The following is a 13575-nucleotide window of genomic DNA, read 5'->3' as shown; positions in this document are numbered from 1 at the left end:
TGTGAAGGCCCCATTAATGCTGAAAGGTACATACAGGTTTTTGGGGCAACATATGCTGCCATCCAGGTACTTTTTCCACAACAACTTCCCAACCTTTTTGGAATTCAGTTTGTATTTCCAGTTGCCAGACAATTTTAAAAGAATCGCTGCTTCTCAAGGGTTTTTTCTACAGCCACAGAAGACATTACATAACAGCGTTTACAGGCTCAGTGGTACTTGTTCTCCTGGTAAACAGACCTTTATGTGTAAATCTGTGGAGTGCCTCTTTAAATACTTAAGTGAAAGACATAAAAAGAAAGTAAGAGAGGCAGACTGTGAAACTCACAAACCCTGACTGGACTAATTGCTGCTAACGCTCCAGTAGCTGTCCCTGGATGTCATTATGTGTGTGTGTGTGTGTGTGTGTGTGTGTTGGCTTTGTACCTAACTAACAGACAGTGTAATCACCCTGAACCGCAAAAGCCCCATGTGGGGCCACAGGAGCACGAAAAAACAACAACAAACAAACAAACCGGTCCTTTCTTGTACGCTCACAGCGTCTGGGCTGTAATGACTCGACATATCAGGACCACTTTCACTGATTACAGCACACACACACACACACACACACACACACACACACACACACACACACACACACACACACACACACTTGGAGCAGACAAAACATTGCATGCTTAAGCACACACACACCTAACACACAGTAGACCAAACAAATAAGACACAGTGTGAATACATGGGCAGAAAAGAAAATTATGCTGCTTTTTAAGCATAAAGTAAACACAATGACAAGGTCACACACATTCATTAAACACACACACACACACACACACACACACACACACACACAGAGTAAAGGAATGTGACCAACTACATTTTTCCAGCACAAGTTCAAGGTAGTTGTACTTTACAATAATATATCATATCGTGATATGAGACAAGATATCATGATAGATTTTGGATATATATTTTAGTTATATGGTGATATGTCATATCTGTTGCTTTTCCTGGTTTTAAAGGATGCATAACAGTAAAGTCATGTTATTTTCTGAACTTACCAGACTTTTCTAGCTGTTTTATTATTTGCCTTTACAGATTTATTCCACCTTACTGGTGATTATTTATCAACAAATCTTACTGTGAAATGTTTTGTGAAAACACCAAACATCTTATTATCAATATTGACGTATCTGGTAAAAAAAATATTGTGATTTTTGCTCATTTTATCACCTCAGCCTCTTCCACCCACTGGAATATGCAAACTGTACAGTTCTTTCTGTCCTACATTTCTACATCTATTCTCATATTAAATGAATATCTCGAGATTTTGAACAAAACAAGACATTTAAAAACACCACCCTGGATTTTCAGAAACTGGGACAGACATTTTTCACTATTTTCTGACGTTTATAAACACTGCAGCCCAAGATTAAACACGACAGTTAGCTTTAGTCTTTGTTTTTATTTTTATAACCACAGAGGCATAAGACAATTTGTACAGGGGCAAGCACATTTCTGACTTACCTGCTCAACTGGGCAAGTGAAAAAAAACCCATAAACATTAATGTTGAACCCTGGAAGTGAACACCACTGTGAAAACTGGGGGTGGCAAATCGCAGAAATACCAAATCTTATATAATGTTGCTTTAAGTAAAGCATCTGCACACGCCCTTCCCTTCCCTTCCCTTCCCTGAGTGATCAGTAATCTCTGCCCTCATCTCCCATCTTGAGCCGCACTGCTTGTTTGGGTTTTGCCAGAAACGGCGGCTCGGGGTTGAAACAGAGACACAAAACAAACTGCTGATAGGCGGGCAAAGGTACTTACATAACCTCTGTGTGTTTACGGAACGCTCCCGCATGGCACACAGCAGAACGACGCTCCGATGACCTGAGGTAATGTTGTGAGGAAAGTTGGGACGGATTTACTGTTCAAACTTTAAGTCTTAGGTGCAGTTGGACTAATATTCGTGGTGAAAAATGAAGATCAGCCACTCTGTGTCATGATACTCCACACATGTGAGCATTAAAATGATCTACTTTTATTATCCTGGCGTGCAGAGGAGGGTTTTACAGCCCTGAGGTCTAAAGGTTTTTTTTTAACCCTCAAAAGAAGGAAATCCTGATAAAACACTCAGTAGAGCTACTTGGAATTTCTTGGCACGAAAATAGTCAGATTTTAAGATTTTAAGACCCGCGTCCAATAAATCGTCTTTCAGCAGCTTCATTACAAAAAAACACGCAGGTATCAGCTAAGAAAACACATGAATCGTCCTGTTCATTTATAACGTATCATACCAAACGTTCTCTCTTTCATATCAGGGTAAAATATGAGTTTTTTTCAGCTGCTTGTCAGAGAACTTTACAGATCTGATAAGTCTCATGTCCTTAATTAAAGGTTCTCATTTTTTTCTCAGCCAAGGATCCCTTACAAGATACTAAGGACCCCCTAATGTAGGTTATGTATGGAATAATTTGATGCAGATTGATTGAGTTATAAATTGTCAGATTAGAATGTAATCTACTCATTAAATAAATAGTAACATCATGATAATTTAAATGAATGAATCTGAAAACTTTTAACGCCCATGGAGCACTATTTGAGAAGTAAATGACTTACAGTATGTGAAATAAAATAGAAAGCGAAAAAACATAAAAATGTTAACAATGAATTTAAAACCATCATTACCCAGCCTATAACATAGCTAATGTTAACATAAGCATACTAGCATGCTAACAACGACAATGCTAACATGCGGGTCTTTAGGCTAAACATCTGTTTTCAGTTCAGGAGTCTTAGTTTAGCGTGCTAGCATGCTAGCATTTGCTAATTAAAAGTAAACAAAGTACAACTGAAGCTAACAGGAAAGTCATCTGTTTTGCGGGGTAATAAACCAGAGTGTTATATCATAGCTGCTAGCATGACAAAAAATATTCAGTCACATGTAGGTGTTGAAGTATTTTACATACAGCCTATTTTCCATAACAAAATACAATACATGCCATATTTTTCTGTTAACATAAACTAGCACTGCACACATTAGCATGCTAACAGGCTCACAAAGACAATCCTAACATGCTGTTGTTTAGCAACAGTCAACCTAGTTTAACATGTTAGCATGCTAATTACTAATTAGCATGACTCAAAAAATTGTCTTTTCCAAAATGTTGATATTGTCAGGTTGTAAAATCTTCCTCCTGGAGCACTAAAAAACTATAAAACACCTGTCAAACAAAAAGTGCAGAATCAACTAAATGGACACATATGGATTTATCATTTTAGAGGTGAACAACAATTCTATCTGACTGATATCTAATTTAAAGGTCAGTATTATCTCTTAGCTCATCACAAATATATTTTATCTGTATTTTCTGTTAAGTAAGTCTATCAAGAGATTTAAGTACAGAAATGCCAAAGGGACAGTTGAGAACAAGTGAGGAGCACTAGCTGTTTTCAGTTTTCATTTCAGTGCTCGTCACGGTAAAGATCTTTGAAAAAACACGAGATCCGTATCAAGAATGTTTGTTTTGTTTGGTGTTTATGTAGAAAAATGAGTGTTGGCTGAACAGTCAGATATTGTTATCTGTTTTTCCCAAACTCTTCCAAATATTTCAGTCGCTATCAGCCTCACATTCCAGCATCAGTCGTGCTTTACTACCGCAGCACTATTGTTAATCTGTCTGAACGTCTTTGCTGTGAAGGAAACTCCTCGTTGACTCTCACTTTCCCTGCCGAGCCTCGCTGATTGCAGCAGGACAGACGCTCGGCTTCAAAGTCAGTTTGTGGAGATGGTTGTGATTGGGGCCCCGCTCTCCAGGAAAAACACAGAATCACACCTTTATCAACACACACACGCACATCAACGCCGCCATTAAGCCCCCGTTTAATCAATATCCACATCTCTGGGGTTTGTTATCAGCGGAAAGGCAGCTGTTTATCTTCGCAGTCAGAGGAACAGAGGAAGCGGGAGACAGAAAGGTGATCCGCCACCGCCACCCCTCCTTTAGTCTGTTATTAAGACGACTGCCAACACAAAGTCATTTAGCCTCTAAGTATCAAGCCTTGTAATCTTAATTTCCTCAGAACAAGTGAAAAGTCGGCCCACGCAGAGTAGAAAGAAATGTCAAAACAAAACAGACTGAAGAGGAGTGGCTCATCGGTGTCACAGCAACAAGCTGATTTGCATTGGAAATTTTTTTGCAATGTTTTATGGTACTCTCTTACCACGTGGTTGGTCCGGTCTCTGATTGGCTGGTACCCCGGTGCAGGAACACACTGCTCGGCGTGTCCGTTACAGAAGCAGCTTCCCTTCACGATCAGGTCGTAGATGGCAAAGTGTTGGGTGGGAAGGGCTTCATTCGCGGCGGCGAGGTCTTTGGCCTGGCACGGGCACGGCTGACGCTTCAGCAGTCGGATTCGGATGTTGGTCACCCTCAGCTGCTGCTGGCCCTCCGCCCCGAACGGATCCAGGGACTCCCACTTTGGGAGGGTTCGGTAGATCACCTGTTAGCCAGAGAAAGAGATCTGCTGTCACATTTCATGGCGAATAATTCATGTGGTGGTTGTTTAACCTCCTGATATTTTACAAGATTAGCAAGAAATATAAAGGAATTTGATAACCAAGACAAGATCTTTTTTGACAAGATCTTAGTTTTTCCAAAATACATGATGATACATGAAATGGTAAATCCAGCTTTTCCCAAACTTAGGACCCAAAATGGGTCACAGACCTGTTTTTGTTGGTTCACCAAGGGTAACACAACACATTTCCTCAACCAATGACAAGCACCACGGGAATAAAAAAGACAACAAAAACTATAAAATAAAGTTGCAAAATACAGCAGAGGTCAAGAAATGTTAGCAGTCACCTCACTCTTGGTTAAAACTATGACTCAGCACAAAAATGGCATTTAGCCGAACAACATAAACCACCATGTTCTTGACAGAAGATGGTGCAAACACCATAAAAAAATAACATTTGTATTTTGGGACAAAACAATGGACTTGTGGGCCGTCCCTTCTATATTTTAGTACAAAGCCTCGTTTTGATCAACTCCTGTTTGCCCCATTAAAGTTTACGCCCCATTATGCTCTTAATGCAAACTCAACACTTTATGTTTCCCTTTCAAAATAAAAGAGATATAGCGTTTTGGTGGACGAGTTTTTGGACTGCTGGACGCATAAATGTGGCAGTTTGAGGACTTTTCTTTAGGCTTGTGAAGACAACTTTCCATTGTTTTTGAATCTTTTAACATTTGAAGTGATATATGTAGCCTTACTTTGAACATACGGTATCCTTATTTCTCCCTTCAGAAGGCAGAATGGTTTTGTAGTGGTTTGAATTTATGGTTTTCCCCACCTTTGGTTGACTTTTGCTTTATGTCTTTTAATTACTGAAAAGGATAATAAAATTCTTTATAGAGAAGACGGGACGCTGTTCTCTCCTGCAGACCCACTTCATGATTTAGTGGGATTAGACGGGTGCATTCACAGACACAATCAGGTTCATGGGTACTACTCTTGTCACTACATCTGTCATGTTAATGGAGGTTTGTTTTGGTATCATTTGTGCTCTAAACTACGACCTTACACCCCGCCGTCATTGACTACGTCCTCACGTGACCACGAGGGTGCGGGGTGTCCTTAAATGAGTGCACCCAACCTTTCTCCCTCCCTCCCTCCCTCCTTCCCTCCCCTCTCCCTCTTTACCCTGTCTGGTCCCTGGACATCCTTCAAATCGAAGATCCCTTTATAGGCTGCCATCGCCATGGCTACTGCTGCCACTGGCAACCAACACCGCTGCTGTTGTCAGGGTGAAAAAGTTGGTGTCTGCCCCAACTCTCGCTGTGAAAGAAATGTGTGTTTGCAGCGTGTCTCTTTACACAGTGTGTGTTGTCACTGATATCATGGGATGAGTAGTGTGTGTGTTGATGTGTGCGAGTGTGATTTCTTCGGTTGAAAACTTTGGTTGAGATGCAAGCAGAGCCCCCGTGCGGCTCCCTCATTGGCTGGATGACTGGCCCAGGGTGTGATGGGAGGAGCACTATTAATTTCCCTGTTGTTGGAAAAGGTCGCGGGGTCGCGGCATTGTGGGCGACAATTAAGAGAACACGACAAATAGGACGAGGGGCGCCGGTCCGCGGGAGAGCACGGAGAGCAGGGCCAGACAAAGACGGGGACGGAGATGCAGCTTCACATAACTCAGGGATGCACAAAAGGCCTGCGACAGCCCCGGTGACACCACGGCAACACCAGCACACACACACAACCACACTGGCATGCACACAAACATCAGCGTCGAGGAATCCTTTACGCAACAAAAAATTAAACAAAAAAGCCTTCTGAGGGCTGAAATCAGGTGTGATCAAACAAAAGTCATTTTCATAAGTTTGTTATTTTGTTATTTAGAGAAACTGGACTTTTGTTTTCTCAAGATAATTTAAAATTAGCCTACTATCATGAGAAATCGAGCTTTGTTATCTCGAGATATCAAAACCCCCCCGACAACTTGTGATCACGAGTTAACGGCATTAAAAAAACATAATTGGCTGCTCTTGGGTTTTGTAGTTAATGATCCAGGCTGCACAATGTTATTTTTCAAAATACTGTGCGAATGTTTTGTGAGAAAGGAAATGCATTCATCAGGTTCGTTGGGTCTTAAGGATACAGGCATGTGTTTTGGAGAGAAACACTGACTATAAACATTTATACTGGCATTTGTTTACAAGAAAACTCCGCAGGGAACATTTAACTGTAACTGAAATTGCAGTAACATCTGCTGTTTTAAACTAAATCTCTCACTGTCACTGCTGAGCATTTTTCTCTGTGGAGGATGGGAAAAACAACAGCGACAAGATGGAGTCTTGAAAACACACAGGTGAAAAAAGTTTTACACCTGCTTTCAAAAATATGCTCAACAAAAATATAAACGCAAACTTTTGTTTTTTGCGCCCATTTTTCATGAGCTTGAGTAAAAGATCCAAGACGTCCCCTGTGCACACAAAACATTTATTTCTATCAAATTTTGTTAAAATCTGAACTTTTTCTTTATAGAGATGCTGATTAAACAGCATGATTATTGCACAGGTGTGTCACAATAAAACAACACGCTAAAATGTGCAGTTTTATTTTGAAAAAAGACTGAACTATGGCTTTTTCACAAAGTGCTACAGACACCAGTTTTTTCCCCCAGGATGGCAAAGTCGTGACCTTGCCTTCATTGGTTAGGTTGGTTAGGTTTAGGCTTGAGCAGTGATTGGTAAGAGCTAGGATAAAACTGTCAGGATAAGCCAATCAGAGGTAGATTAGGGCGGGTCATGCCTTTGACTTTCCAGGAACAAACTGGTTCATCAACAAATTTGAGAGAAATAAAGCTTTTGTGTACATAGAAGAAGTCCTATATATTTTACTAACACTCAGAAAAAAATGGAGCAAAAACAAAAGTGTTTCACGCACATTTCTGTTGAGTATATTTAACAAATTTCAGGCTTACCGAGCGTCATTTTAATGTCGTCTCTCTGAATCCTGAGGCAGCGGGTTCACTGAGGGCCATGCATCCACTTCAGGCAGAAAAATAAAGTAAGTCTGGCTTTAACAGGCGTAATTCCATCAAAGCACTGTGGACTGTAATCTGGTAAACAGGCACAATGGGCATTGATGGAAGGAGAAAGACGGAGAGGGAAACAGAGAGGGGGGGATGGGTGTCTAGCCAACAGTACCAACATCCATCAGAGCAACGGCACTTCCTTCCCAGCAGACAGACGGAGAGGAGAGCCGACTGTATGTGTTTATCTGAAAGGGCATGGACAAGTGTGTGTGTGTGTGTGTGTGTGCTCAAGGAACTGTGGAAAAGAGAATGAGTGTGTGTGTGTGTCTGTAGGCCAGTCTGTCTCTCTCTCTTCCCTAAGGAGGTCAGTCTCTACAACAAACACTCACATTCTTCCAGCCCGGCTGACCTCATAAATAAGACAAGGAGTCCTGCGTACTCTCCTCACACACACACACACACACACACACACACACACACACACACACACACACACACCACCTTTTCCCCACATTACAGGTGAACACGGAAGAGATGACTTGCTTTCATGTGTGCATGAGAAAGAAGAGAGGCAGAAAGCTGAGAAGACCTGCTCCCTGTTATCGCTCCCAGCTACTGGACGAGCCCCCAAATCCTTCGACGAGCCAACAACACGCACACACGCCAACTATAAATCAAGTTATCAGTCAGGTGATAGGTTATTTAAATATTTCAGTACATGTTGTTGTTGAAGTTATGTTTTCGAGGCTAATCCTTCCCTTTATTAGCCCAAAATAAGGCTTAAAATAAGAAGGGCTGCTGATTATTTTCATAGTTGATTAACCTGCCGCTTCTTTTCTTGATTAATCAGTGAGCTGTTTGTCAGAAAATTGTGAAAAAAGTCGATCAATGTTTCCCTAAGCCGAAGATGACGCCTTCAAAAGCCTTGTTTTTTCCACAACCCAAAGATATTTAGTTTATTGTCATAGAGGAGTGAAGAAAAACAGCCACAAGATGCAACTGAAAGCTGGACTGCAGAAATTAATATGAAATAATTTTCATTATTTGGTCCATGCTTATAGACATATTAGAGCGCATAAGGTTTTGTTTTCATCACCTTGCACCAGCCGCAGACTGTTAAACTGTCATTACATGTGATATACAATCACAACCAAAACACACAATTCTTTTTTTCTGGTGATTTTACACCAATGAAAACATATTTATGAATACTATATTATTATTATAACAATCAATTTCTGCCAATAAATACCTGTAAATGTTACACGCTGGACCTTTAAACTGTCGTTATAGGTGATGTACAGTCACAACACAAACACACAGAAGCAGAAACAGTGTGAACAGCTGAGCAGCAGCAGCTGGTCTGTCAGAGCGCTACTTGACCTCTGTTAACCTCTGGGTCACCGGTTGAGAGGTTAGAGGGCGGAGGTCAAACTCTCAGCACAGGTGGCTGAGGCAAACGGAAACCAGTGTGTGAGGCAGAGAGAGAAAAAAAGGAAAAGAAGAAGAAGAAGAACCTATTTTCACACCTTCGTGCACAAAAGGTGGAGCGAAAATCGTGCAATAAATGAACAAAAAAGGAACATTTCTCAGTTCTTAGATTCAAACATGCACAAATAAACGCAGCTGGAGAACATAGAGAAAGATTTATGGTACAGCAGCAGAATAAGTGCCTAACACCTGGCAGGAGTAGTTGGAGGGAGTCGGAGCCCATCAAAGAGGGCGTAAACACACATTACATATGAGAGCAGCACTGCAGGGAGTCAGGAGCAGCACCACGCTTGGCATGCGCCTCCACACACATCTGCAGAGCAGCCCCCGACACACACTGCTTCAATTAAACATCAATGGACTTCAGGAAGCCCTCTCGTGCTCCAGTCAAAGTACGCCTATTAAACACTCACTCATGCACATACACACACGCACACTCGCAGAGCTTCCCCCACCTGGCTGCGCTCCGCTTTCATTCTGCTCAGTGTGCGAACGCCGCCGTATGACTCTTGCGTGTTGCGTGACTTAGCGCAGAAAGAGCTGAATTTGTTCCGGCCGGAGGCGCAATGATGGAGAGGGCGCACGTTGGAAAAAGCCTCCGTCTGTGGCACGGTTAACCTGTCATACCTGGCATGTATTTATATGACATTGTTAGCGGTTCATTCATAGAGGAGGAAAGCAGGAAACGTTCTGTCACCCCCTCCGGCGTTTCTCTGCAGGTGCGTATCCGCCCTCCTCTCCACCTGCGTTAACCTGCGCTCTGGGCCATCTGACCGTGTTTGGATTGAGAGAAATGGTGGGAATTCAACCAAGACTTTAAACAAATCTGATCACCCAAAGCACCTCTGGCAGGTAGCCAAGAAATATGAAGAGAAAAGGCAAAGTAACACGTGTGAAATATGATTTTACCGTGCTGTAACTCTCAGATTTTTAAAAACAGTGGCTGAAATAAAATGCTGCGAGAACTCAGCCAGGTAGAAACGTTCAGCACTGCTAGCTCCACTGCCAAAGTTCCTTTCGTTGGAAAGTACTTCCCCCCCCAAGGCAGGGACTTTTTTGTTGGGGTAAAATAATGTCATTGAAACTTTATTTAGACCCTGACGTTCCTCAAAAGGTTCCTGGTCCCTCAGGACAGGTTCCTGCTGTGAAAATCAGTTTTTTTGGTCAGTTGCGGTCAGCACCTTGACATGTATTCAATTTATAAAGCTGTTAAGGTTGGTAAAAATATTGCCATAACCCAAAAACACATTCAGTCACAGCCGGGTATCGTTAAAAATTTTCTATACTGATGCCGATACCCTGACTTTGATACCAGCTCCTTTTTTCAGCACTCAATCAAATTATGTTACACATTACTGTACAACTTTAAACTAACTTTTTCTGTCTGTTGTTGGTGGTTTTGAGAGTTTTTTTTGTTGAAGACAGCGACTTCACGTGTCTGGAAGTGCTGACAAAAGTGAACCAACACATTAAACTTGGGGTGTAGAAAATTTAAAAAATGAAAAGATGCTAAAATGCTCCAGAGTCAGGAAATAATCTGTAGGTTTGTCATTTATTGCTTCACATTACACATACTTATTCAGTCAAATATGATCAAGAAAATATGTTAATGATGTAAAAGGTGAGAGACATGAAGCTCCGCCCTCACCTCTCCACGGTTGCAGGGATATGCTCCCGAGTATTTGGAGGTGCAGGTGGCCCCGTCCCGTCCCGCGCCTGCCTTTCCCTCCTCCAGCCCGAAGGCGTCGCTGCAGTTGCTGGCGTAGTACTGCAGCATCTTCCACGTTCTCCCGAAGTCTTGCGACCGCTCCAGGGTCATGGCAGCAGGCCTCGGCGAGCGAAACACTACGATGAGATGCGTGAAGTAGAACTCCGCCTCCAGGTCCAGCTGTGCCGTCTCAGACTCCACCCCCTCGGCCGACTGCCACCAGGTGTTGGGGTGCCGGAAGGACGAGTCGGACATGGCCCCGGCCAGGTGGGACAGGAGGGGCAGGCCGGCGTTGCACTTGGCGCACTTGGCGGAGCTGCAGGCCAGGTTGGCGTTGGGGTCGGAGTAGGAGCAGTAGAGCTCGGTGCCGTTGTTGCCACAGACGGTCTGCGTCAGGACCCGACGACCCAGAGCCAGGTTACCCATGCGGGGGTTGCAGGCCCGGCTCTCACAGCGAGGCGCCACACCTGCTCGAAACACCTCCACCGACAGACCTGCAGGGACGGAGGGCGAGACAAAAGAGTTTACACATGAGCTGAAGTGACATAACAGCTTTATAGACAAAAGCAAAGGAATGACAGGTGTTTGGCGAGGTGTCCCACTTATCATACCTCAGTTTAAAGGGTCAGTTTGCCCAAATCACACAACTATAGAAGTATACAGATAGGATTTTTGAAAGTTCAACTACAGCTACAGTGATCCAGTAACCAGCTGACTCGTCATGGACTGTTTTTTTTTGTTTTTTTTTTACTGAAACTGCTGCTTTGAAAAAAACAAAACAGTGAGGGTAAAGAAGCTCAAATGCTCCAGAGCCGGGTGACAATTATTTGTAAGTTTGTCAGTATAAGCTACACCTTTCACATTCAGTCAAGTGTGATTTTCCATAAACTCCACCAACTCCCAAGGGGAATATCTTTATTAACATATATTGTTACATTGGTGCACAATATGACTGGAGATGTGATGTGAAAGGGTTAAAATGCAACTGATGGCAGATTCAACAGCACGATAAATCCTGAAAATGAAAGAACGTCCATCTAAGCCAATGACTTTGAGATGAGTCTAATAATTGACCAATAACCAATAAAATGTCTTCTTAGTCAGCAGTCTATGCACCGCTTTGACCCTAGAAATTCAACTTTCCGAGCATGTTTGGAGCTTTTGAAGAAGCTGGGACTTTGCCCATTTTTCAGAGTTCAGTGTTTTAGTGAGTGGGCGAGCTGACAGTAAGAGTGACTCAGTGTGTGTGTGTGTGTGTGTGTGTGTGTGTACACAAGTCAAGTGATTTACCTCGATCGGAAATGTTATGCAAAAGGGATAATAGAGGCATTGTGCACCTGCCTGCCTCAGACTGCAGCCAGCGTGGACTCTAACACAGATAAAGTTTGGCAGCTCGGGGAGGATGAGCAGCATTCAGACGCCTCCCAGACGCTCTGCAACCCCCCGAGGGCCACAGTGTCATCTTCCAACGTGGATTTATTATCTCAGCCTGAAACCTGCAGCTCTCTTATGTTTTTCATGTCACAGATCCAGACTCAAATTACACCTTATAGGGCCTGAATTAATAAACTTTTTTTTTTTTAATCCTTTTATGGAAGTTTTAAATCAGAGTTACTGTTGGTGGAGGTGAGACAGACAGAAAACTATATGATCATCTATTTTTTATTCCCCCATTAGGATGTAAACTAACACCTAAGAGAGTAAATTAGTGCTGCAACTAACCATTATTTCCACTGTAGATTATTTTCTTGATTAATCGATAAGTTATTTGGTCTATAAAATGACAGAAAATGGTGAAAAACGTTGATCAGTGTTTCCCAAAGTCGAAGATGACGTCTTAAAATGTCTTGTTTTGTCCAAAACCAAAAAATATTCAGTTTACTGTCATATAAAACAGAAAATATTCACATTTAAGAAGCTGATATCAGAGAATTTTCTTTTTTCCTTTAAAAAATTACTCAAATGATTTATCACTTGTCAAAATAGTTATCAACTAATCGATTAATTGTTGCAGCTCTAATCATGATACATGCAGAATCAATCATGATACATGCAGAAATTTGTGAAATGCTTCATTTTGTGTTGTGTTTAAAACCCCGACTGCTCGACAGCAGTGCTGTTATCTAGCTTTACATTTCTGTTTGCATAAAAAAGTAAACTTTTTTAACTCAAATTTTATGCATAGAGCAGTGTTTATTTATACTATGACAATTTTCCTAAAATTAGAATAAGAAATAGTGATATATCGCCTTGCTTGCAGTATCGCGATATATCGCAATATATTGAATCGTAACCCCTGTATCATGATATGTGTCATATCGCCAGATTCTTGCCAATACAGAGCCCTAATAACTAGAGGCAATATATCAATATTATATTGATATCATGATAAGAGGCTAGATATCATCTTAGATTGTGAATATTGTTATATTGTGATATGACATAAGTGTTGTCTTTTCCAGGGTTTTAAAGTCTGTGTTACAGTAATATCACATAGTTCTATTATTTTTCTCTACCTACGTAGTCATTTTATCCACATTACTGCTGACTATTTGTCAAAATCTTAGTGTTAATATTTTGAGAAAGCACCAATAGTCATCTCTACAATATTGATGCAATATTTGGTCAAAAATAACCCAGAGTAAAATATGTTTAATTAAACTATAATTAGTTTTATAGGAACTTGGATGTACATAAATTTGATCTACATGTGAATTCAAAGATAAATCTCAACTTTTATGTTTTCAATACAAAACTTCCATCCAAAACTGCTGCATTTAACAACAATGAGGCTCATATATATTCTCCTACTGTTCTGTGTCTCATAGAGGA

The 13575-nt window shown here is 41.5% G+C and overlaps 1 protein-coding gene across 1 annotated transcript in view; it reads right to left on the bottom strand.

Annotated features, from left to right (window-relative positions):
* ntn4 (netrin 4) overlaps window positions 1-13575 on the bottom strand; it is a 29750-nt gene that overhangs the window by 15447 nt on the left and 728 nt on the right. The window contains exons 2-3 of the mRNA XM_084710765.1: window positions 10684-11237; window positions 4223-4501 (exon numbers count right to left, since the gene is read on the bottom strand). Coding sequence (XP_084566891.1) covers window positions 4223-4501; window positions 10684-11237 — 833 coding nt within the window. The remainder of the gene's footprint in view (window positions 1-4222; window positions 4502-10683; window positions 11238-13575) is intronic.

The sequence above is a fragment of the Lutjanus erythropterus genome, chromosome 22 (genome assembly GCF_056507025.1).
Source record: "Lutjanus erythropterus isolate fLutEry1 chromosome 22, fLutEry1.hap2, whole genome shotgun sequence".
Taxonomy (NCBI): domain Eukaryota; kingdom Metazoa; phylum Chordata; class Actinopteri; order Lutjaniformes; family Lutjanidae; genus Lutjanus; species Lutjanus erythropterus.
Note: the sequence above shows the minus strand (reverse complement) of the source record. Positions and strands in the feature narration are given on the sequence as shown.